We start from the raw sequence: 26,622 nt of genomic DNA on the forward strand, positions 1-26,622 counted from the left end.
CATAGCGACCTTTGAATATGGAGCAGCCCGTAGACTTACCTCACAGGAGACCAGAGTCACTGCATGCTGAGTAGGCTCCTGTATGGAGGGGACAAACCTTTATTAAAGCAACTTCCTTCCTGGAGGGAGACTCAGACATGAGCTATACCTAGAATTCCAGAGGCTCATGGGGCTGATCTGAGTGGGACACTTCATGTCTAGAAACACTATGCTGGCTGTCAGAGCAAGCTTGAAGTAATATATGAAAGAACTATTCACATAGCAGAATCCTTGAGTCTGTTCATCATTTACCAACTAGATAAAGTAAATATATCTAGAATTGTTCTGTATCCTGGGGTTCAGCTTACCTGAGAACTGGTCTCTAGATTTTCTGTTTTTAGATTTTTTAATTAGCTTTATTTATTTGTGGGCGAGTGGGCAGAGTTGGCATATGTGGCATGGTGAGCATGTGAAGGTCAGAGAATGATTTGCAGGAATAATTCTCTTTTCCTCCTGGAGGCTCAAGGGATGGAACTCAGGCTTGGAGACGGCTATGCATCTAACCATTCAACCTTCCCTCAGCCAACTCTGTGTGTTTTTAATCTCACCCCCTTACCACCTAGGAAAACAAGACTATCAGTTACTTTCTTAAGAATCCAAGTTAGCCAAATAAAATAGAATATAAGTGAATGCTGACCTTACCTTGGATGTTGCTTTTGGCATAAACTTTTGCCAAACCCAACATTCATTATTCGCAATTTGAGGAATTACAACCTAAATTCAAGGCAGCCTAAATTCAGCTGTGATGTCTACTCTCACACCGTAGTCAGCAGATACAACTTCAGTCAGAGTGTACTTTTCACCACAATGGGTATTTCTTCTGGAGGCATCAAGTTAATCGGTAGTGACATTGAATTGAACAGAGCCAGGGACAGAAATGTATGTGATGCTCTGCAAAGAAACTCTTTGCAGATTGACTCAGAACCACAAATTGGTGTGCCAGTTATGTGGCTCAGGCCCCAGGCCCATCACAGTTCACAGTGGAAGGAAACACTCTTTCTTAGCATCTGATGGTTCCAGCCATTCTCCTACAGTCTCCCAGGAGCAGAATGAGAGGCCTCTGTAGGGTGTCAGCTGCCCTGTCCCACATCTCAACACAGCTCTTTGTTCATAATTTGTTTACTCTCTTTGCTTCCAAAAAGAGACTTGAGGCCTTGTCATTAATTTTCCACACGTGTCCCATCAGTTCAGAAATTCAAAACTACATGACTGAGTCTCCAGCATCTACTTAGTGGTGGTGACCTTGGCTGTCCCCACACAGGGTAATTGATGAGAAGATGCTGAAATTGTGAAAATGATTTGGACCAGTGTGTCTGTGATCATCATCATTTTATGCATTTAAATTTTGGACACAGTTATGAATCATTGTTTTAGGAACTTCATCTGGAGTTTCACATTTGTTTGCCTGACTTCAGCTCTGGCCTAATTATTTCCATGTCACGGTTAAGTATTTGTTGTCTCCCTCCCAAAACACTGAGGGCTGGCAGTACAGTGTCAGTAATGGTTGTTCCATAGATCTAAGAATTTTGCAAATACAATTTTTTTTGATGGAGTACTTAGGAGGAAAACAACAACAAACAAACAAAAATAACTTATACCGTATTTAAGTGTCCATTGTCCAGGTTATTATGGACCTCACAGACAAAGGCTTTTTTTTTTTTTTTTTTTTTTTTTTACCAGATTTAACACTGGATGTCTTGCTTTCTTTTCTGTCGCTGTGATAAAACACCCCAACAAAAATGTCTTCTGGAGAAAGGGCTCATTTTAGCTCACAGGTCCTAGTTATGGTCCATCATTCAATCACAGCAACAGCAATTTGAAGTCACATCCACTGTCAAAAGTAGGGAGAGTGAGTGATGCGTGTTTGTGCTCGGCTTGCTTTCTCCACTTTATAGAGTGGTGAAATCATGCTTAGGAAATGGTGGCACCCACAGTGAGCAGCCCTTCCCACTTGAGTTAAATTAATCAAGATAATACCCCACTGACACACCCAGTGGCCCTTCTTCCAGGTGATTTTAGATTCTGACAACACCATCATACTGGATGTGAACTCCAAGGGATTACTGATCATTTTATTGAACTATAATTTTCATTATGGTAGCAGGAATTCTTATTGATATAGGAGTCAATAAACCAAAAGTAGTAGTTTTGCGTTATGATGGTAGACTTTCATATTAAATTTGAAAATGCTGCTACTTTGTAACATTATTTAACCTGAACTCTTGGTCTTTACTGTGTAAGGGAAGAAAGAGGCATTTGAGATTCATTGCTTTTAGTCTTTCCAGATTGCCACTGACAATATAGAAACCACATTTATCAGAAACAGGAGGGAAAATGAGAGCAAATGTAAATAGTGCTCATCACTGGGCTTCTATTTGAATCTGTTCATCTTTGTCCAGGTAATAAGCTGAGGCTTATTACTTCCTCACATCCATTTTTCCATGTATCTTGTGCAGTGTGACAATGATTTGGAAAGTGGAAAATTAAAGCGTTTCTTGGTGGCTAAGAACAGAGATGTTGCAGTGTGAACTGTAGGTTAAGAGGTGTCCAGGGAAGTCAAGGGCTCTCCTCCTCCTTCACCCCACTCTGACCTTGGCTCTACAGCCACCAGAATACTTATTTCCCCATTTCTGTTTATAACTGAAGAGCTGTATGCTGATGTTTGGGGTATTATCAAACTGCCTTATGCGTGGTCTTGCAGTCCACCGTCATTCATGTCTACTTGACTTTATGTAATTCTCCTGCACCGTTTTCCCTCCGATGCCTGTGGTACCCTCCTGCATCTTCTTCAGCACATCTGCAGCTTGAAGCAGATGTCCTCTGAACAGATGTCCTTATTCCTGAGTTCCTGAGTGACCTTTGCTCCCCTACTTCTCATCACTCCAATTGGTCATGGAGACATTGTCAGGTTTCAATCTCCCTCTCTTAATTTCCTCCTTCTGTGTGTTTTGCTGTTCCCTCACCCCAGACATCACCCTTACTCATGGCAATTGTGGCAGTCATTTTCTAACTTACCCTGGGTTACTCATCTTGTGCCATAAAATTGCCTTTTGTGTTGCTGGCAATGATTTTTGTAAAATTTTGTCAAAGGCAAAGATGGGGAACGTTTTGAAGCCCTGGGGTAAGCTAGTAGAGAAGCATGCAGGATGTTGGTGGGAAGTTGGTCAGTGTGATAGTCCATCTATGTTTACTGATGTGGTGGTTTGAATAGGTATAGCTCCCAGAGACTCGTGTATTTGAATGCTTGGCCCATAGGGAATGGCCCTATTATGGGGTGTGGCTATGTTGGAGTAGGTGTGGCTTTGTTGGAGGAAATGTGTCACTGTGGAGGAGGACTTTGAGGTCTTGTGAACTCAAATCTGGTCAGTGTAACACGGTTGCTTCTGCTGCCTGTGGATCAAGATGTAGAACTCTCATCTCCTTCTCCAGCACCATGTCTGCCTGGATGCTGCCATGATGATAACGGACTAAACCTTTGAAACTGTAAGCCATCCCCAATGAAATGTTTTCCTTTATAAGTGTTGCCATAGTCATGGTGTCTCTTCACAGCAATGGAAACCCTGACTAAGACACTGGTTGTATCTTATTGCTGGTAATGGAAGTTCTTCCTACTAGTAGATTACGAAGTAAGAGCTCTCTCTTTCATGCTGGTCACATCTCAATGGTGTTCAGGACCATTCAGATTTCCCTTCTTTTTTAATTGCTAGGTTATAAAACGGGTAAGAAAGGCTCACATTTCAGTGTGCCAGGAAAAGAAATTACCATTGTAAGTTTGCTATGTAAATGCTCTACAGAATAAGAGTTCAGAGGACACTGGCTAAAGCTTAGTCAACCTGGGAACATTAAAGTTGGCATCGTCGGCGTAGATCTGAAACTTTCATCTCCTGTTAAAAACCTGTTGGCATCCACTCATCCTTGTTTGTTTGCTTCTGGTATTTGTTTTTTTATAGGTGTGTGTGTGTGTGTGTGTGTGTGTGTGTGTGTGTATTGTGTATGTGCCACAACATGTATATGTAGGTTGGAGGACACATTTAAGAGTCAGTACTCTTTCACCATGTTGGTCCTGAGGATCCAACTCAGGCCACTAGACTTATAGTGACAAGCTTTTTCCTGATGAGTCATCTTACCAACCCTGTTTGTTTTCTGAGACAGATTTCTTGCTATGTAGAGCAGGCTTGCCTAGAACTTAGATGTATAGTCCATGCTGGCCTTGTGCTCATGCATGGCCTCCTACCTCAGTCTCCCCATTTTTTTTTTTTTTTTGAGAACAAAGTCTTGGCTTCATAGTGTAAAATAATGTGCTGGATAGTTTTGTGTCAACTTGACACAAGCTAAAGTCATCTGAGGGGAGTGAACTTTAATTAAGAAAATGCCTAAATAAGGTCTGGCTGTAGGCAAGCCTATGGGGCATTTTCCTAATTAGTGACTGATCAGGGAGGGCCCAGCCCATGGTGGGTGATGCCATCCTTTGGCTGGTGGCCTTGGGTTCTATAAGAAAGCAGGCTGAGTAAGCCATAGAGAGCAAACCAGTAAGCAGCTCCCCTCCATGGCCTCTGTAACAGCTCCTGCCTCCAGGTTCCTGCCCTGCCTGAGTTCCTGTCCTGACTTCCTTCAGTGATGAACAGCCATGTGAAAGTGTAAGCCTAATAAGCCCTTTCCTCCCCAACTTGCTTTTTGGTCATGGTGTTTCATCACAGCAAACGTAACCCTAACTAAGGCAAACAGTGGAGTCTTTGAGCTCATCTCTCACTTTAGTTGTCTGTGCAGGCTGACCTTCCTAATTCCTGACCATGAGCTCCTTCCCCAGGTATTGCTGTCTCGCGGTACGGGGATGGCCCAGGACTATCATTTCCTTTGTCTAAAATTCTTCCACTTACTGAAATCTCAAGTTTGTCACTAGAGGGAGCATTTGCTGTGAAAGTCTGTCTAGTCCTGGGTAATGTGTAGCTTCTCAGAATACTCACTCTAATATTTGTCCGTAGGAATTCCCATCATAAAGCTGTCAATAGTAGGACGTTTTATATACAAAGCTCTTCCCAAGGTCCACTGACCTCTTCAAGGCAGGTAGTGTACCTTACTCAATATTAGAAGCCAAACTCCTGGCTTCTATTACAGTTGCCTCTGGTGTCAGAACGTGCTTTAAGCCTGTTTTCTGAAGTGATTCACTGAATGATTTAGAGGCCTGAAAATACTTCTGCATAGTCCTTTGTATATAGAATGTGGCTGCCAAATTAAAAGAAAAGGAAATCCAGAAGTTGCTACTAAAAATTACAAATGCCAAAAGAATTTAGGGAGATTTAAAAATGCAAGGTTCATGTTCCCAGAGATACTTTCTCAGGTAGAATGCTATTGTGATAAAAAGCAGAATTCAGTATAACTTGAAACCTAGATTTGTGGAGAGCTAGCTACTTTCCAGAAAACATGCCTTAGAAAACTTACCCTCTAACAAAGTCCAACGAAAACTACAAAACTTGCTGTTATCTTGTGACTGACATCTTAAATTAACTATAGGCAGGTCCTGCTTTAGCTTAAACTACAGAATTCAAATTTTAATGATAAGACGCAGAGGTTGTGGAATCTTCCACAGACCCCAGATGTAGCAGGACAAGGCAAAGCACACTGTTCATAGGGCGCCTGGATCCCTTTTGTATGTTAATCTGCTTATTAGTGGTCCTTGCTAGTTCCAGGTAAGCAATGGGCTGCTAATGATGTCAGGTTGTAGTAAATGTATCCATGGCTCAAGGTTGGGGAAAACTGAAATACCGCCAATTGATTCTGTCTCGTTATTATCAGATGTCAGGTAAGAATCCAGTCCCTGGAAACCTTGGCACATTTCAAGCTAATGAGATAAAGTGGAGAGATTCCACATATCTCCTCTGTCCTCTCTCAGGCTTTTCTGCCCTGCCTCCATCCCTACCTTTCTTTCTGGGCTTCTGTCTTCAGTCCCTAAGTCCTCTCAGCCCCACTTTGACTTCTTGAGTAAGTGGCTGAGTCAGAAGGGAACACACACTTATCAGTCTGTTATCTGTTATCAGCAAAGTACCTGCCCAAAGCAAACTCGGAGCATTTCCCATGCTTAAAGAGTTAGGAGAGCTTTTCAAAGCAAATTTAAGTTTATACAACATTTGAGTGGAGAGTAGAGAGTTTTTTTTTATGCCCCCTCCTTTATACCTACTCCTCCTCAAACCCCTACCCCTACCCCTGTTACTAACATCCACCTGTGTGGTACCCCAGGAACTGCTCTTGTGTACCACGTGTTTCTGTGAGTGTATCATGGCATGAGTCCACTACCATACTGTCCCACTCAGTATGTCTGTTACTCTAAAAGTATGCTTGGCTGTACCAGGTTTGTCTTTCTTCACCTCAGCATATGTCTACCACCAGATACCCCACCCCATCATCTTTTAGATTGTCCTATAATTGATTCTTTGATCACTTTGTACATGTACATATAGCATATTCTGGTCACATTCCTCTCCCACCTTCCCTTATCTTCCACTCATTCAATCCCCCACTCCTTTCTCCAACCAAGACCTCCACACTTACATGTTTTTGTTTTGTCTTTTATTTTTATTTTGTGACCTATTTGGGCTTAACTGGGGCCACCCATGTAGGCATGGATGTGGAGCCATTCATTGGAGAACTGGTAAATCAGCAGTGACTACATCACTGGCTTCCTCTCCTCCAGCAGCTCCTAACACCACTAGCTCTTCTGGGCAGAGCTTGGCTGGGCCTCATCAGCCCTTTCCACATCTATGACAGAATGTTTAAGGGTTTACTTATATAAAGTCTTGACTTTATACAAGCAGTCATAGTTCATGAGTTGATGAGTTCATGAGTGCCATGGGCAGATTGTGCCCATAATACAATATTTCATAACTATCGTCCCCATTATCCATCTCTTTTGCCTCTATAATTTTACTGGTTAATAAGATATTATATAGTTGGAACCATATCGTAGGCAGTCTTTCAGATTCATGTCTGTCACTTAGCAGCATGTATTTAAAATTCTAATGTGGCTTTAATTTCTTCAGAGCTCATTTCTTTTTATTGCTTGGTTATTCCATTGTGTAGACATACAGCTATTGGTTTATCTATTTGCCTACTGGAGAACACCATGGTTGCATTCACATTTTGGAAATTATTTTTTAAGTGATGCTATAAACATTCATGTGTACCTTTTGTATGGACAGAATTTTCAGCTTATTTCATTGCAAAGGAATAATATTGGAATGCATGCTAAGACTATATTTAACTTTGTATGATAAAATGTATGAAATATGGTAAAGGTCCTCAGGGGGGGCTGGGGCCTCATGATCCTCACCCCCAGCCATGGAATGTTGGAGAGCTCAGTCTTGTGTAGGTAGTGATAGCTGCTGTGTGTTCATTATTTCAAGGCCATGACATATCTAAAAGGCAACATTTCATAGTATTCATCTGCATCCCCAAATTCTTGCAGTCTTTCCACTTCCTTTTCCTTGCTGGTCCATGGTCCTTTTGGAGGGATGCTGTTTTAGTTTGAGTTTCTATGCTGTGAAAAGATACTATGACCATGGAAACTCTTATAAAGGAAAAATACTTAATTGGGTGACTTACAGTTTTGGAGGTTTAGTCCATGATCATCATGGTGTGACATGGTGGTGTGCAGGCAGCATGAGCTGAGAGTCCTTACATCTTGACTCACAGGCAACAGGAAGTGGTCTGCCCCATTGGGCGTGGCTTGAGCATGTATGAGACCTCAAAGCCGGCCCTCACAGTGACACACTTCCTCAAACAAAGCCACACCTACTTCAACAAGGCCACACCTCCTAATAATGCCACTCCCTTTGGGGGGTCAGTTTCTTTCAAACCAGCACGGAGGATTTAGATGCTCTGTTTATTGATGAATGCCCAATGGTCACTTATTCTCAGCATTTTGACTGGTTACAAGTTTCTGCATCAACTGTTACTCAGTCTACCATCTAGTAGATGAATGCATAATAAAACCATGGTTCATATGCAGTGACATTCTATTCAACACTAAAGAAAAAATATGAAATCTTCAAGAAAATGATAGAACTGGAAAATATCCTACTGAGGAGGCCATCTGAGATCAGAAAGACAAAGACTGTATGTTCTCTCTCCTATAAAGATCCTAGCTTCAAATTTATGTTTACTGTGTCTAAGTTGGAGTGAATATCTGTAGAGCCCAGGAAGCAAGAAAGGCACCCTTTTGAAGTTGTTCTTATTGAATTTTAAGAAATCTATGCTTTGAGGGTGCTATGGTGTATGCTTTGCAAAGACTTATTCCCAGTCTATGCCTTGTCTTTTCATTTTCCTAATAGTGTCTTCACAGCACTGTTCTCATATTGGTGGAGTTATATTTTCTTTCATATACCACAATTTTGGTATCATTGCCAGTTCAAGCTTACCTAGCTTTTCCTCTGTGTTAATTTCTAATTTCAAAGGGATGGTTTTTTCTTTGTTGCTGCTGCATATTAGTTGTTAAAAACATAGGAAATACTTGACACAAACCCTGTTGTTTACCAGTAAGTCTAAGATTGGATCCTTAAGGAAATGTCAAGTTTTATAAAATGTCTACATTGTGCTCACAGGAAGCACCTTGATTCTGTGTTTAGTATCTGTATTTTGATAGTTTACTCTGTTGTTCAGTGTTTCCTAGTTCATGACCTTTTATCTCCATAACTATATTTATTAGGCTTTTTAGAAACTGGTCTTAGTTTTACTTCCCGTTGCCTTGACAAAATAACCATGAGAAAATGTTTTAGTTTAGTTTAGCTTGCAGTCCCAGGTTCCAGTCGGTCATTGTGGGGACGTCACACTAGCAGGAACTTCAGACAGCCAGTCAGGTCACATGCTCAGTCAGGAGCAGAGAGAGAATGAATGCATGAATGCTCACACTCAGCTTGATTTCTCCTTTCACACAGTCCAGGGCCCAGCTGCTCACATTTACACTGAGTCTTCCCACTTCAATTAGCATATGTGCCACTGTCCCTCCCAGACAGACCTTCAGACGAACCTGATCTAGACAGTGTGTCATTGAGCCTCTCCTCCCAGGTGATTCTAGATCATGTCACGTTGACAATCACAATCATCCATCACGGTGACAACCGTTTGAAAAGCCTGGGTGACCTCTGCAGTCTTTATCTGTGTACTTATCTGTGTCACTTTGCAGTTACTTATGGTAACTGCAAGCCCTGTGCAAAAGTTCTGAGAAGCTTTTCCCTAAGGAGTCACATGTTTTTCCCAGGATCCCTTTGAAGATAGTTGCTTGTTCTCTGAATAAATAAATGGCCCCAGTAAGCTGCAATTTCATCCTATGGGCGGTATACCGTAATAGCAGAAGTGTCAGATTAGTCAATCCTGTTTTTATTTCAAACATTGTAATACCTTTACTTCCACACTGATACTTTGTTGAACATATTACAGTACCTTGCAGAGAATGAATTAACAGCCATGGGTTTCCTCCATTTTATTAATCCCATTATCAGTTTCATGTAGGCTGGGTATCAGAGGCAGTTCTTTCTTGCTCTGTTCCCAAGGGCCATTGCTTAGATGGCAGGGCTGCCAGCTGCGGATCCCTCTTGTTCTTATCAATTTGGTACATTATTTTATTTCCTTTAGATGAACTTTGGTGAAGCCCATTATCTGTTATCAAAGATCTCACATATGGTCTGCTGAAATTTGCTTGGAATATTTATCAGTGGCCAGCATATGCTGATAACAGAATTAGGGGAAAAGCGTGGTGACTCTAGTAAGTCTGAAAGGAGACTATAGGATGGATTTGCTATCTGTGAGTGCTTTGCAGGCACTACTTAATCTTCATGGTAATGTGGAGGTGGACATCATGATCTCATTCATTACATTAGGCAGTCAGGCTTTGCAGAAGAATGAAGGGCAAGCTAAGTTCACTGGGTCTATAATTATTATTGTTTTCTTAATATTTGCCAATGATAATTCAGCATCAAAATGGTATGTGAAATCTATCACAGCACCACTATCAAACGGAGGATAGCAGCTATAAACAAATGTTTAATAAACATTCATTTAAAAAACTCTCAGGGAAACACTTTGAATATCTTGCCTATCTGAAGTATTGTACTTTCCAAACCTCAAGGGAGAGTGTGGGATTTGATTCCTGTTTAGAGTCTGTTAACTTTCAATCAGCTTTTCAGTTCCATGTTAGAAATTCAAATGTAAGGATTGGAATAGCAAACCAACTCATGTGAGTGTCCATCACAAATTTGATTCAAGTCCGCTGTACTCTTCCTGTGTCTGTGGCCTTCAAAATCGTTGGCAACTGCTTGCAATTTATAGTTGTATTTCTTTATAAAGTCAACCACATTCATTCACTTAAGTTCCATGAACACTAGAGAACCTTCTAGAGAGGGTTATCTAGTCCTAGCAAGCTTCATTCATGGCCGGTAAGCCACTTAGAAGGTGGTCTGTTGGAAATCAGAAATCAAGTTTTCCCAGCTCTGAAAGGGGCCCTACATGTGCTGTGTATGTTCCTGCAGAAACATGTGGCTTTACTCATAGCTTTTGCACCCCCCAGTCCTGCTCTTCTGTACAGCCTTGGAATTGTTGCATTTGGCCCTGCATAGTCACAGCTTTCCCTGTGAAGCTTGCTGGATGACAGATCAGGCTATCGTTGGCCACTCTGTCCCACATTGCTGCTTTCACTCTCCTGAGCTCATTGTTGAAGTTGATGAGATTCTGTCTTTCAAAGCACGCCGTACTTCTATTTTATTTCTGTACCTATACCTTGTTGAACATACAGCTTCAACAAGTGAGTGGCTACTAGGAATAAAAGGCATATGGTATGGGCACTGCTTTGCTCTGCTTGGAAGTTGTACCATTGAGGGTGTGTTACCTAATCTTTCTGAGAATGATGGTTCTCCACTTCCCAGCACTGTAGCAGAGAAAATAACAAAGTAAATAGCTATTTTTATGTTAATGAAAGTTATTTCTCCCTCAGCCTCTTTGCTACCTTTTACTTCCTTTGCTCTTCCTTCCCCCTCCTCTCTGTATTTCCTGTCCCTCCTCCTCCTAGCATATGACCTTTCCTATCAGCATCTTGTTAATTCAGTTTTGCCCTATCCACCCAGAGACTCATGTACACTGTATCTGTCATGTTATAGATCAAAGCCCTGATAACACGACTCCAGAGAATGTTCCTTTAATACAGCACACATTATGTCATGCTTCCAGAGTGCATGTTCAGAGAGTCTCTACTGGCCTGGTTGGCCTTGCTAGAGGGGGAGAATGATTTACTCAAATGGGACAATGAATGATGTCAGATACCTAGCTTTTCCTCCCAGCACTATTTTTCTCTGAACAGGTAAGCCTAGTCTCATAGCACTGTGGCTGGGTGGAGGGATGTGCTTAGGTTAGCCCAGCTTTCGGGGACTCACATCACTTACATGAGCAGTAAGAAGTGTAGGTTCCTATCCATTGTGAATTCTCAGGGTCTTCTTCGGGGCTCAGCATACCCCCAAGTTACACCAGAACAACAATGCACTCAGAGACCCTGGGAAAGGGCAGCACACAAGCAATTTTTTAAAATCTCTTCAACCAAATAATTCATTAACTTGACAAATTTATTTTATTGTTTTTTGCATCGTATCTCTTGATCTTGGAAAACAGTTTTCAATTTTCGTTAAAACTCCAAGCACCTTCTCTTATAACCTTTAGCAACTTTGGTTTTCACTAGTTTGAGCAATTCAATCCTTTAGGCAGGTGTTGAGGCTACTTCTATTCCCTGGTCCTGTTTGTGGAGATGTATATATTTTAGAAATCATGCTTGACATGCTTGATTTTAGTGCCTGGAGACTTTAGAAGTTTCTTGTTGATAAAAGAGTATTCTTGTAGATTGGTGGCTGCAGGATTAGAATTTACTGAGAATGACTAGTGCTAATGTATGCACCATTCGGCATAAATTTGAATAATGAGTTCAAGTAGTCCTAACTTCAAGTATAGAAGAAAAAAATTAATTAGTATTTCCCGTTGGCATTTTATTTCAAACATTAAATCCAGAGCATGCACACGTGAAATGGGTGATGTATTTCTCGACTCACTAATTTAATCACATTCCACATCATGAGAGATTTAAATGAGTAGCAACATGGAAAGGGTTAATGGAGTTTGGGTGAAGCCTGAGAAGGGGCCAGGGCAGGACTCATTTGGTAGAAATATGGAATTGGTGGCATAATTTCCTCAGAACTGAGGGTCACCAGTTAACTGCACACTTTCTCCTCAGTTTCCATAACTGAATTTGTCAAAGCTCCGCCATTGCCTGGAGGCTCTTTTGCTGGTTTATACGTGGCTTACTTCTCTCCAAGTCCTTACACATATGGATATTACTGAGGATTCATAGGAGAAACAGAACCATCAGGGCACATAAGCTATGAGGGATTTATTATGAGATGGGATAGCTTGTGCGATTATGTGGGGCAGGTCCCACCCTGTGTCACCTGTAAGCCAGAGATAGGAACTAGTGGTGCACCTCCCAGCTTGAAGCTCACAGCCCAAGAGCTGGTGTGGAAGTAGTACTGCTGCTGCAGTAAAGCCTGCAGTCCAAAGGCCAGAAAACTAAGAGCTGTGACATCAGGTGGCCAGAGAAGAGGTGCATCCCAGTTTAGAGAGAGAGGAGAGAGGAAGGAGAGGAGCAGAGAAGTGGAGAGGGGAAGGAAGGGAGGGAGAAGGAGGTGAGGGGAAGGGAGGAGAAGGGAAAGGAGGAGAGGGGATGGGGGAAGGAGAAGAGGGGAGGGGAGGGGGGAGGAGGAGAGGGAAGGGAGAAGGAGGGGAGAGGAGGGGGAAGGAGGGGAGGGGAGGAGAAAGGAGGGGAGGGGAAGGGAGGAGGAAGGAGAGAAGAGGAAAGGAGGGGGAAGGAGAAAAGGGGAGGGGAGGGATGTGGAGAGGAGAGGATTCTCTTTTGTTGTTTTCTGGCACTCCGAAGATTAGATGATGCCCATTACACTGGTAAAAGTGGATCTTATTTATTTAGTCAACTGATAACACTGTTCATCTTTTCTGGGCACTCTCACAGCCAGAAAGGGCATTACCACTTATATGGGCATCCTTTAGCTCAATCTAACTTGCATACATAATGTACCATAATGCTATATATGTAAAATGGAAAGGTTTTGAGATTAATTCTAAAGTAGAAATATATCTGTCAGATAGTGGGTTTTTTTGTTTGTTTGTTGTTGTTGTTATTGGGTTTTGTTTCGTTTTTGCAGCGCATGTACTCCTTCCTGCCTTTTCTATCTGTATAACTATTGTGCTGAGTTTTGTAATGTCATTCTCTTGATGCATACATCTCTAAGTCAGATAATGGCTGGGTCAGCAAACTGAATCCTCTCTCTACAACAAACAATGCAATGAATTTTAGATGAATGCTTCCAGGGCTGCTACAAAGACTCTCGGGTCACTATCTGGCGTCAGCTTCCAAAAGAGTGCATAAGGTTCATTCTGAGAGGATTTAGGGGGTATTGTGATAAATAAGTCCTGGGAAGCATTTGGCAGGTGCTGGGATGGCTTCCACTATTAAATGGAAGCACTGTTAGGAAGAGGAAGTCTTGGCAATTTTCTGATTTATTGTGATCTAACTCTTGTTCTCAGGAGTGGGTTAAGGAAGAGCACATCTGGGAACAATAATGTCGTTATTTCATGTGTATATTTATACACACAGATGCACACACACACACTTGAACACACATACACTTGCATACACATGCACACTTGTGCACATACACTCGCACATCTAGCTAGTTTAGGCTTTCCCACAACCTGTCATTGGTTTGAAAGCTAGCTCTATGAGTGATATGACAGTCTTAGTGATGACCATTTTGTGCACATCTGTCTCTGGATTCTCTTGTCCTGGGATTTTGTAGCCAACATCAGGAGATTCCCTTTGCTCACATCCTTTGACCTTGGAGTTCCTATTTCTTGATCTTATGCATTTTTCATCCTATAACAAAACTCAACTTTTACTGGGGTAAATAATCCAGTAGCTTCTCACTAAAGGGCATTCATTCTTTATTCATGCTTGGGCTTGTTTAATGGGGGTAGATTATGCAGCAAAGTCTTGCAGGTTAGTCCAGCTTGTGACCTGGGCATGCAGCCAAAGACAGCCATAAAAATGCAGAGCAACACTAAGTCACACATTTACTTGAAAATTATGAGGTTGTTTTCATTTAGTTTGTGACTGGATTGTACTGTTTCTGAACGTGAATTCTGTAGATGGCTGCGTCCTGTTGCAGTGTCAACAGTTAGGCCGGACTGCCAGCTGCTGCTTTGCTGCTTCCCTAGTAGTGTTTACCTCTGAGAAATTAAAAGCATTCTGGTTGCAGATCTTTTGTATATGATCTGATGTTTCCTCTCTTGAAGTACATGCAACCTTTGTCCTTAGTGTTCTTGCTTTAAAATTACTGTATTAGTTGCTGTGGTGGTTTAAATGGGAATGGCCCCCATATGCTTGGCCTATAGGAGTGGCACTATTAAGAGGTGTGGCCTTGTTGGAGGAAGTGTGTCACTGTGGGGGCAGGCATTGAGGTCTCCTATGCTCAAGCCGCTCCCAGTGTGGTAGACAGTCTCCTTCTGCTGCCTGTGGATCAAGATGTAGAAGTCTCAGCTCCTCCTCCAGCACCATGTCTGCCTGCATGCTGCCATGTCCTGTCACAGTGATAATCAACTAAACCTCAGAAACTGCAAGCCAGCCCCAATTAGATGTTTTCATTTATAAGAGTTACCATGGTCATAGTGTCTCTTCACAACAATATAAAACCTAACTAAGACAGTTACTGCCTTTTTTTTTCCAACTTGACACAAGCTAGAAAAGGAACCTCAGTTGAGAAAATGCCTCATTCAGATTGCCTATATGAAAGTTTGTAGGGCATTTTTTTTTTATTAATGATTGATGTATGATAGGGTGGCACCAAAGCCCGCTGGGCAAGCCATGGTGAACCAATCAGGAGGAAGCATTTCTCTATGGTACTGCTTCAGGACTTGCTTCCAGGTTCCTGCCTTGAGCTCCTGCTCTGACTTCCCTTGAGGATTGACTGTAATCTTCTGGGAGAAACAAATCCTTTCCCCAACTTGATTTTGGTCTTGATATTTATCACTGTAATAGAAGTCAAAGTAAGACGCTACTTTGTGTTGCTGTGATAAAACACCATGACCCAGGAAACTGGAGGGAGAGTTGGTTTTGGCTCACAGTTCCAGAGGGGTAAACATTGTGGTGGAGTAGCATAACACAAATAGCAGACGTGGTAAGAGCGGGGAGCGATGAGCTCACCTCCTAATAACAGGACAAAACAGAGTTAACTGGAAGTAGCCCATGGCCTTTCATCTCAGAGCCCGTCTCCAGTGGGTGTGGAACTATCCTTTGGGTCCTGTTGGGCTCTCCAGTGGGCACAGACCTGATAATGACAGTCCCTCCCCCAGAATCCGTAAGAAGCTAACAGTTCAGCAGGGAGGGATAGGGCCACATGAGTCCCTCACCAGTCTGTGATTGCTGTTGACAAGCTCAGTTTGTGAAGGCCCAGGATAGGCCACCTCAGGGTCTGGAAAACTACTGTAAGATTACAATCTCTGGGTGTGGTGGTGTTGTGTTCCCCAAAATCTTGTGTACCCTAATAAACTTATCTGGGGTCAGAGAACAGAAAAGCCACTAGATACTTAGGCAGTGGTAGCACATGCCTTTAATCCTAGCATTCCAGAGGCAGAAATCCATTGTTCAAGGATACAGCCAAGCATGGTAACTCACGCCTTTAATCCCAGGGAGTGATGGCAGATAACAGAAAGGTATATAAGGCGTGAAGAACAGGAACTAGAAGCATTTGGCTAGTTAAGCTTTTAGGTTTTGAGCAGCACAGTTCAGCTGAGAGCCATTCGGATATGAGGACACAGAGGCTTCCAGTCTGAGGAAACAAGATCAGCTGAGAAGTTGGCCAGGTGAGGTTAGCTGTGGCTTGTTCTGTCTCTCTGACCTTCCAGTGTTCACCCTAATACCTGGCTCAGGTTAGATTTTATTAATAAGACACTTTAAGATTCATGCTACATCTGGGTCAGACCCAGAAGACCACATTTGACAGCCTTTCCCTCCTTCTGCTCTCATATGCCCTCTGCTCCCTCTTTAGTCATGTTCCCCGAGCCTTAGAGGGGATGTTATAATTGTTCTGTTTAGCCCTGAGCTTTCAGCCATCACTTGGTCTAGGGACCTTGGCTAGTCATGATTCTCTGCACTCCCCGCTGTATAAGGCAAAGAGAAGCTTCTCTGATCATGACAGAGAATAGCATTTGTCTGTAGGTGTAAACGGAAGTCCTCAATGCCCTTACATTTCACAGTGGAGTATCTTCATCTTAGTCCTGTGCTGGATGCTTGGTGGAGCTTTTTGGTTTGGAAACCAGTGGTTTTATTTTCTGACAATTCCCTTATTTTCTTATGTTCTTTAGATTTTTCACACTTTGATGTTGGACTTCTTAGTATTCTACTTTCCTGTCATGTTTTCCATATATCTATGTAGCATGAATCTTAAAGGTACTTATTAATAAAATCAAACCTGAGGCCAGTTCTTGGGGTGAATGCTGGAAGATCAGAGAAGCAGAACAAGCCCAGCTACCTCACCTCACCAGTTCCTCAGCTGTTCTGTTTCCTCAGAAAGAAAGCCTCTGAGTCCTTATCCAAATGAATCTCAGCTGAACTGCTTCTCGAAAGCCTGAATGCTTAACCAGCTTAGTTCCTCGTTTTCACACCTTATATACCTTTCTGCTTTCTGCCCTCACTTCCTGGGATTAAAGGTCTATGTCACCAAGCCTGGCTGTTTCCAGTGTGGCCTTGAACTCACAGAGATCCAGACAGATTTCTGCCTCTAGAATGCTAGGATTAAAGGCACGTGTGCCACTATTTTCTGGCCTCTATATCTACTGTCTGTTCTGTTCTCTGACCCCAGATAAATTTATTAGGGTGCACAATATTTTGGAGAACACAATATCACCAACTCTATCTCCTGGCCTTTTGACTGAGATCTGTATTTTTATTCCAGGAAATTTTAATTTTCAAAGTGTTTATAGTATATTTGGCTGTTTTCTATGTGAGGCCTTGTCCCTCAAACTCTTCGTCTTCTTCAAACATCATCAAATTATTCTTCAAAGTCACAGATGGACCCATTTTCTCAAAACTTTGTAATTATTTTAAAGATACTATTTTTAGAGCTTTTTCGTTCTTACACTTTGCATTTTATTTCTTTTATTTTACTCTCTAGCTTCTATGTTAGACAGATGTCCCCATTTTCTGATCATTTTCCACATTTCTGCTCATTGTTAAAGAAGAGAGGCAAGGCTGGAGAGAGGGCTCAGTGGCTAAGAACACTTACTGCTCTTGAAGAGGATCTGGGTTTGGTTTCCAGTGCATACTTTGGGTAGCCTACAACTTCAGCTCCAGGGCACCCAATGACCTCTGCTTGTCTCTTCAAGCACCCACATTCATGTATACATACTCGTGCAAAAAACATACAACCCTATACATAATTAAAATAAAAATGAATATATCTTTAAAAACCATAAGCAAGAGATGTACAGCTGACCAGGAGTGCTAAGATTCTTGGTAAAGGTTTTGGACTTCAAGCTTCTTTTATGAACTAGGCAAATTGATCCTTGAGAATTCCAAGTCAGTGCTCCCATTAGGTTCAGATGAGGAGAGCTCCGGCCTCAGCATGCCCTGCTGTGGCCCTTTTCAGCTTAGCCCTGCTTCCTGGATTATGTCAGTACTGAGGGAAAGGCTTCACTTATTACTGCTTCCCTTGACTGGGCTTTAGGGTCTCACAGTTCTAGGTAGCCCTAAGCCTGTTCTTTGGATGTTTACAGGCCTCTTCCTCTGATTTAGTCTTGAAGGGACAGTACTTAGTATGGATGCAAGCAAGCCCTGGTACAGGGAACTGTTTGCATGAGCTTTGGAGAATCCTGAGGTGTGTTCTGGTTTATCCACATGTTGAGGGCCTTAGTGTTCTGAATAGAGCATGTGATGGAAAGAGAAGAGGTCTCTGACTTTGGGTCCCAGACATCCTGCCCTGCTTTGGTCCAGTACTCTAGAATTCTGACACCTCCTTCAGGCATCAGCAAAGTTCTATTTACAAAGTAGGAAAGTATCCCCTACTCTCACAATTTTGGAATTGTATGTTAAAACTATGACTGTAGAGGTATATGAAATTAAAGTGTGATGTTCCTGCCTTGGACCTTAACAAGTGCTAGGGGTGGGTCTGCCACCATGTTAACATATTGCCCCATGGGTTTATCAGATTTCAAAGGAATTGTTCTTCATGCCAAGGCTGTAGATCCCTTGGTGCCAGATTTTGGCAAGCCCCATGAGGGGATGAAGTTCCAGGTCACTGTACTCTGCAAATTTCCAGTTATTACCCATTTTCTAGATAGTAACTGTGCCTAACATGAGGGAGTAATAGGGATCTAGTTATCTAACACGCAGCCCTCCAACTTCAACGGCCCTATTCCACTCGGTTTCTAACATCCCTGGAGGTGCTCAGAGCAAGTCCTTGGAGGAGTCTCCCTTTCCTTCTCCTCCTTTTCTTTCCCCTCCCCTCCCCTCTCCTTTTTCAGAGAGAATTCTAAACTTCTTGGAGTTGAGAGATTTTTAGGCTTGTTAGTGTTCACACTGTGATTTCATTATGACATAACCCTTTAGATAGGGTCTCTTGATATAGAGAAAATCCTTTCATAATATGCTGAAAGTTTGGAGGCCCAAAGCATTCACGTGTTTAATTTCAAATAGCTTCAGATAAAGCCAAAGGCAAGAATGAAAGTTTTTGAATGCCCAGGAGGCAGAAGTTTTGTTTTTCATATATACTGTTTACCTCTGTGATATGAGCTTCCATCCAAACTTGAAGTTCTTTCTCTGTTTTCTACTGTGCTTTTAGTTCTCTTTGATAGTCTTTCAAAAATTATTAGGAAATTTAATTTACATAATGAAAACTAATGAAACAACAAGATGAAAATAAGAATTAAACTCAGGATACAGTTAAATGCAGGGAAATATACAAAAAATTAAAAATTCTTTCATCAGGAAATTTTCCAATAATTAAGTTGCAGTAACTTATCAACACTTTATTTAGAATCTAAAAATCATGGTTGATTGAATGAGATCCAACCATTTATGAGAAATCTTTTATTCTTGAATGTGTTGAGCTGGAATTCCTGTTTAAATTTACCTCCAGGTGCATTTGTCTCCTGTGAGTGATGAGGGAGGGTATGCCATGGGATTCCATCCTTGCATGTTTCTGCATATTTTTCCTGTTTTGTGTCTATTTTACACTTTTAGGGATAGACTCTGAGGGACCCTGGCTCAGTCACTAATCTTTGTTGCACTTCTTGTTTCTGTATTCTCCTTGATGATACATCCTATTTTTTTTTAACTTAAAATTACATTTTTACCATAGTCAGTAACATTTTTGAGGAAAGAGAAGTTTGCTAAATCTGTCATTTTATTCAAAAAGGCAGCTTTCCCTTTTTCTTTTGTTTAGTTAGAAACCGTAAATTCTAATGAATATATATACACACATCCCATTATGTAGAATCGCTGTTCGCTGGCACTTACTGAAGGTGGAGTCTCCAAGATGATCAGGAGATGAATCCAAACAGGTGCAGGGACACTAAGACTCAGGCCAGAGACATTCCTTCTACTATTCTTAACTGAAATGGAAGAAACTTTGAAATGAAGTTTGGCAGCTGGTTATCAATAATGCAAAAGGAAGGCGTTCATTTCCCACAAGTTTCTGGTTTCTTCTTATCACATACGCCTCGAATCAAGGTGACTTTGACATTTTTGCAGTAGAGTTATTTTTTTTTTCTCATTTGCAGAAAGAGTGGAAATGACCTTTTCCTAAACAAGGATGTATAATCATGGAACTTCTAACACTAGCTGACCCTTGTAGTATAATGATGCCATTTTCTAATGGAAGATGCCCAAAAGGTGCTGAAGAAGAACCAACATTGATGGTTGAATCCAATTTTAAATAGAGTGTGAAATTTCATCATTACAAAATTCTGCAAATACCCTGTCTAAACACAGTAGTTTTCAAGCCAAGGCTAAAAGGGATTGAGTAATGTCCAAGCAAGAACAAAGAGCTAAGCTGAACAGTTCTCAAGTCCCAAACAGTGCTGGGAGTAGAGGCCATGTGTGGCTGTGGACCCTTCCTCCTGCACACTGCTACCTTCTGAGAGTGCACCTGACCACTGAGCATAACCATGCGGTGAAGTGGCGAGAGAGGTTGTCTTTCTTTTTCCCCAATAGCTAAGCACCATTTAGTCAAACACAGTTATTTTTAGTCACCTATTTCAACAGTAGGCAAAAGCAGTGGATTATCCATGTAGTGGACATGAGTTACACATCTTTGAAAAACAGCTTTTCTAGTTAGTTGTTCCTGGTGGATTTTCAACCATAAACATTCATTATCTAACTATAGTTTAAAATACCTATAATTAGGGTACATTGGTTAGTTTATATTCAGATAAGAGTAACTCCAGGTATTGACAATGGAAGGAGATCAGAGGTATTGGACGGCATATTCTTAATTTCTATGAAGTTTATCTCCAAATATAAGAAAATAGATAAGTATTGATTGAGTTTTACTTCTTCAGATTTGAAATTAAGAGCAAGTATTTTGCATGTCAGAAAGATTTCCATGTAAACTGCCTGAATTACAGCTATATTCAGTTTCCACAACTTTTGACTCACTTCTATGCCTAGGCCAAAACCTGTAGCTTTCCTCACCATTCTCCAACTATTAAAACATTATTTAACTCTTAGCTTGGCAGGTCACCATAGTTGGATTTATCTGATAGTATAGCTGAGGGACAGTTTCCTTCCTTTGTTTGCTTACTTGTTTTAAGGCCGTCTCACTCTGTGGCTCACACTGGGATTTTCTGTGTCGCCCAGACTGGGCTGTAATTTGTGACTCAGCCTGTGCTATGCTGGTGTGAGAGCACACGATACCTGGAGGATCCCCTTCAGGAGTGCCTTAAAGAGCTGCTTGTTCTTCCTTTCCATTCTTTTCCACAATGCCTGGGTACCACTCTAAAACATCGTAATGCTTCTCTTTACTGTCAAAAAGAAGGGAGCTGTAGTCATCCAAGGTTATCCTCCCTAACATACGGCACGCAGAGGCATCTTCAACTTCTGCTTATTGACCCCCTCACTTAGTTTCTTGAAGAACAACCAGAAGTGAGTTGGAACCCCATACATGGTCTTTATTTTTCCGCTTCTACTTTTGTAGAACCTCAAAAACAATGTGTGTTGTAAAGGCGCACTTTTCTCTTTCATGTTTGAAGGGGTGCTAACTCATTGTCTTTCTTTTACACACATGTTATAAGTACCTACCATTTCTCTACCATGTGTGGAGAGTAACGAGAAAAAGGCTTTGTCCTTGATGCCAGAGGATTCATACCCACAGGCTTGCAGAGTCCAACAAGGAGATGCATGCTCCAAAGATTGATGTAGGCAGGACTTGAGGAACCTTCAGGAAGGAAGAAGTGGTATTGATCTGTTCTACCTAGTGGAAGTCAATCCAGGGAACAATGTTGAAGAAGGGGCTGTTTCTTTTTCTTGGGACCATCTCTGCTTTTCCAGATAAAAGACCAAAGGGGCTTTGTATGTGTCAGACAATACCATTAGTATAAACTATGTCATACTAATAAGCATTAATTAATTAATTAATTAATTAATATATTTATTCCTTTACTACTTTGAGAGTTACTCAAGACATTTTTATACATTTAAATGTATATTATCCTGTTTTAAATTTTTTATAGCCCCCAGCTTTATAATTTTATTTGTTTATTGTTAAGCTTTAAAACTAAATTTAATCCATGAAAGACTTGAAAACAGTGAGCACCACACTGCTATAGTGGATTTCTACTTCCTTTCTGATGGATTTGACATGCTTGTGCTAAGCCATGGATCTAATATTGCAACTGTACCTTAAAATAAGAAGTGTGTACTTTTTTTTTGTTTTGGGAAGGGGAATATTTTTTTCAATATTTCAGAAATCACAATGTTTATATTTGAAGTTGGAAGGTCTGCCCACTAAAACCAGTGTAACATCTTGTTACCTAAACAGAATATCTAAGTAAGTAGATAATTAGGCTTCTCCTTAACCTTACCCAAGGTCTTGATGGTACCACACTTAATGCTGAATTGCTTTAAAATCACTTTGGTTTATGACTACTTATCTTCAAGGATCCTTTCTTCCTGTGTCCTCCTGCTTACTCCCTCCTCCTCTCCCTCCTCCTTCAGTTTTAGGTATTTAATTCTGCTGTTACCCATCATGCAGCAGCAGTATTTGAATAGCTTCCGTTTTAGAAATAGCAAGCTATTGCAAATGTGCCAAAAGACGAAGCTAGTGTGTTCAGGAGGGGAAAGGGTGAGTGTCCAGAATCCTGAATGATTAATTACTTCCTCATGCTGTGCCTTCATGCTGTCCGTTGCAAATGCGGGGCATTTATTATCAGCTGGCAGTGAGCAGCTGCCTAATTCTCCAGTCCTATTGTTACTGTGATATTAGACAGTATATTTCATATCAGGGCCATGGAGATAAAAGCCAGGTGGCGGGGACCACATGAGTCAAACAGGGCAAATATATGACACCTGGTGGGAAGGAGAAGAAGCTCCCGGAGCCCACCAAGGGGGTTTTATAGAGTGTATATTTACTTCTGTTCATGATTGTATACAGATTTCCATAATGTCTGTAAGATTCTTTCTACCCATGAAAAACATATTTAAGTCAATCTAAAGACCAGATATGTTATTTTAGATTTTCTGTTTTCCTTCTCCCTCAGCCATCCCTCTGGGTATTCTAGTTGTTCGTGGAGACTGTGATTTGGAGACTTGCCGTATGTACATAGACCGCCTACAGGAGGTGAGTTGTTATTTATTCTCTTTAGATCTTCCCTCAAATAAGAAATTACAACTCTGTACACATATTTGTATATGCATGTGTGCGTGTATTTCTGAAATGACACATGTATGAGGAAGTGGCACTATGGCCTTGTCTGTCGAGTACATACCCTCCCAACTCTACCGTTGGTTCCCTCTGCCAGTTGCTGTGAGAGGACCGAATGATTAACTACAGGTGCTGATGCCTGGATGTATTCATGGCTATCATCTAGCTTGGAAATACTGCCTTCTTCCCAGGCTACATAGCTCTATACTTTTAGCTATTGAAAACTTCAAAAGAGCTAATAAATAGTGAAAGAACATAGAGATTTGAGGCTACTTGATGTTTTGAATCTAGCACAGATTTCTGTCAGAGACAGATTTTGTTTTTCAAATGAAACTTCTTTCACAGGAAAAAGAAACTTATCTATGGAAATATACCAGAACCAAATGGATTATTTGTTGGCCTGTAAATTTTCCCTTAGTCTGGTCTTGCCACTGAAAAACAGGAAGGAATCAGTCTCATAGATGACCTTCTCATGAGTTTGACCTGAGCCAGCAAAGTCAAGAGACCCAAACTCATCATTACAATTACTGTTGGTTGTTTTGGCAAAATTGTGTATATGTAGGTATGGAAGGTAGGTGTGGGCAGCTACCTCCATCCCAGGAGTGGTAGAAGCATAAACATTTCTCTCCATCATTGCTTCCAGATGAAGAACTCCCATTCTCATTAGATTATCTTTCCTCAAATGGTGCTAATTGAAATAGTTGTATTTGAAAACTAATAGGTGATTTAAAGGATTCTCCTAGAGGAGCATCTCTGTTCCATTTAATACATAATACATGACCAAATAAGCCTAAATGAATTACAAATAAAGCTGATGTATAGTTTTTAAATCCTGCTAACTTGTGGTCACTTATCTTTGAACGTTATATTTCCCTAGAAATGAATTTGAGTAGGAAGCACATACTCATGGTTCTAAAAATTAATTTCATCCTTAAAATTCTTAAGGGTATAGGTATAATTATGGACCAAAATATATTTAGGGGTAAATGCCAAAATTTGAACACCAGTGTGAATTAGAAAGTCAGTAAATTTTATAGTTGTGGCTTTGTTTAGCTATTTTTAGTGTGGGTGACTACTTAAAGAATAAAACATCTGTGAACATTTAGCATGCAACTTGGGTCCTAATCTAAATTTAAAGAACCTATAGTTTCTCAGTTTTCAAAGTAATACTTCATTTTACTGCAGACTGTTATACATTAAACCTTAGTAAAAACAGGGTGGAGATTTATAGACTGGGGAGTTGACTCAGTAGTTAAGAACCTTTGCTGCTCTTCCAGAGGACTGTGTTCACATCCCACCATCAATGTGGTATGGCTCTCAATCACCTGTAACTCCAGATCCAAGAGATCTGATATCCTTTCTAATTTCCATGAGCACACATGTGTGTGCATACACACAAAGACATACATACATACATGTAAATACAAATGAAATAAAATCTTCTTTAAAAGTGACTCATAACTAATACTATATCTTTTTTCATTTTAAAGAACATTTAATGCTCAAGTGACTTAGCATTACTCCCCAGTGGCAAAACACATGGCTAATTAGTTGACTTTGTCAAAAATCAACTTATCCAAGTTATTGGCATGCTTATCGCACTAATATTCAACTAAAAGTAGATTTAGTAGGAAAAAAAATGATCTCAATAAGTAAAGAGAAGTTTCAAAGGTGACGTGGGCATGGAGCCAGATGACAAACCCTTTGGGAAGCAGGTGTAAGGACAGAGGTGCCCAGGACTGCTGACAATCCTCTGTACAGAGGATTAGCATACTCATTAGCAAGGATGCCTGAGGCTTATGACAGTGGTGACAACTTAGTTATCAACCTTTATGAAGGGGAGGCTGGCTTCAGAACCAGCTGGCAAAAGCCCATTTTCTTTCACGTCTGTCAACCTGCCTGTCGTGAGGACATGGACATGGTCAGTGGTTACTTTTTCTTGATTGATGTTTATGAATACTCCTGTTTGCCAAGCATCTTGTAAATATATGGTAATATATATGTTTAGAACAAGATAAATTCTAGGCATTTAAGGTTGCCCAAAAAGATTTCTCTATAAGCCAGAGAGTTTAGATACAAATGAAACTAGATTGCCATTTATTATAACAAAACCAACAGTTGGATATCACTAACCTATAAACCCCCTGAGTTGTAAAACACAAATGACCCATCTTCTCTCAATCAAAGTTAGTATGATATTATTGTTTCTGGCATGAACTTCATTGGCCAACCTTGATGAATGAAGAAACCTTTCAGATAAACATGGTGATGTTGAATTGGGAGTTCAGTTGGTAGAAATGTGGAATAGCTGTTCAAGCTAACTGTAAGGTATGGATTTTTTTCCTCTCATTTTTTTTTTTCAATTAGGACTTGCAGTCAGTTTCTTCTGAGTCACAGAGAGTTCATTACCAGGTAACTCATAATTGCTTCTACTTGTTTCTTTTTTTCCAGATAGTCGAATTCCCTCTTTCACTGCATGTACAATTTAGAGTCTACATATTATCCTGGAATAGGCTTAATCCGTAGAGAACCCCATGAAGTTGTTATTCTGATTATTTTGCATTTTCCAGATTTTGTATTGATGTAGTCTAGTACAAATCTAGACTGTAGACACTCTCTCAGATAATTTGGAAAAAATGATAAAAAAATGAAGTATTTAAAATTTTATATATTATATATATAATTATATACATATACATATATATATGTATATATATATATACACATATACCAGCAAATCTTAACTCAAGCTAGCTCCGCAGAGAACGTGCATATTGTCTCATAGGCACAACACTAGATCAAGGTGGGCTTTACATATCAGTCAGTTATGGTTTATGCTCCATTTGTCTGCTGATCTTTCTGATTTGTTCTTTGTCTAACAATTTCACCCCTGGGCTAGATACTATCCTGGTTCCAGGTGGCTTCCCTCACACCCAGAGAAGAGATACCCTGCTTCCTATAGTATTGCCCCAAAGTTCTCTAATGTAACAGGCTTCTCCCATTCCTGTCCTTTGGATGGAATCTGATAGGCTCTTATCTCTGGGCTCTTACCTGCCCTCGTCAGGAGAACCTCAGCTGTCCTCTGCCCACTTTGGAAGTGCAGTTTCTTCCCTGCTCTCTGACCTTCTTGTGCTGCCCACATCTCCTTACCCATCATTTTATCTACCCAGTTTCTCAGATATGGTGAAGGTTTGATGCACAGTTTTCACCCAGATTGCAGGGCGAGCCTGCAATTCCCTCTGATTGCCCTGCTTTTCTTAGAAGCCATTGGCCCTTCCATGCTAGGAGGCTGTATGAGAGCCATAACTTTCCAACAACTTCTCCAGATAAAATCTCTGTAGATCATCTTATGTCTCCATATGACAGGGGACTTAAAATGTTGAGTTGGTCACATAATGCGGACACATCAGGAGAAATGCATTTAATTATGTGGCTACCACAGAGTGCACTTACACAAGCTTAGCTAGTATGGCACCAGTGACACCAGGAGATACAATCTATGAGACCACCATGTGTATACAGTCCTTTGCTGACCATTGTCATGAAATACTGTGGCTGTGAAAGCCCCCGT

General features: G+C 40.9%; 1 protein-coding gene across 5 annotated transcripts in view; it reads left to right on the forward strand.

The window, feature by feature from the left end:
• The window catches only part of Dgki (diacylglycerol kinase iota), a 452,147-nt gene that overhangs the window by 334,100 nt on the left and 91,425 nt on the right, over positions 1–26,622 (forward strand). For 3 of the 5 annotated variants that reach the window (XM_015989976.3, XM_015989977.3, XM_042273058.2), the window contains 2 exons: positions 22,888–22,967; positions 25,419–25,463. In XM_015989976.3, coding sequence (XP_015845462.1) covers positions 22,888–22,967; positions 25,419–25,463 — 125 coding nt within the window. The remainder of the gene's footprint in view (positions 1–22,887; positions 22,968–25,418; positions 25,464–26,622) is intronic. The other 2 variants (XM_076566517.1, XM_076566518.1) reach the window with 1 other exon arrangement.

The sequence above is a fragment of the Peromyscus maniculatus genome, chromosome 3, assembly GCF_049852395.1.
Source record: "Peromyscus maniculatus bairdii isolate BWxNUB_F1_BW_parent chromosome 3, HU_Pman_BW_mat_3.1, whole genome shotgun sequence".
NCBI classification, from domain to species: domain Eukaryota; kingdom Metazoa; phylum Chordata; class Mammalia; order Rodentia; family Cricetidae; genus Peromyscus; species Peromyscus maniculatus.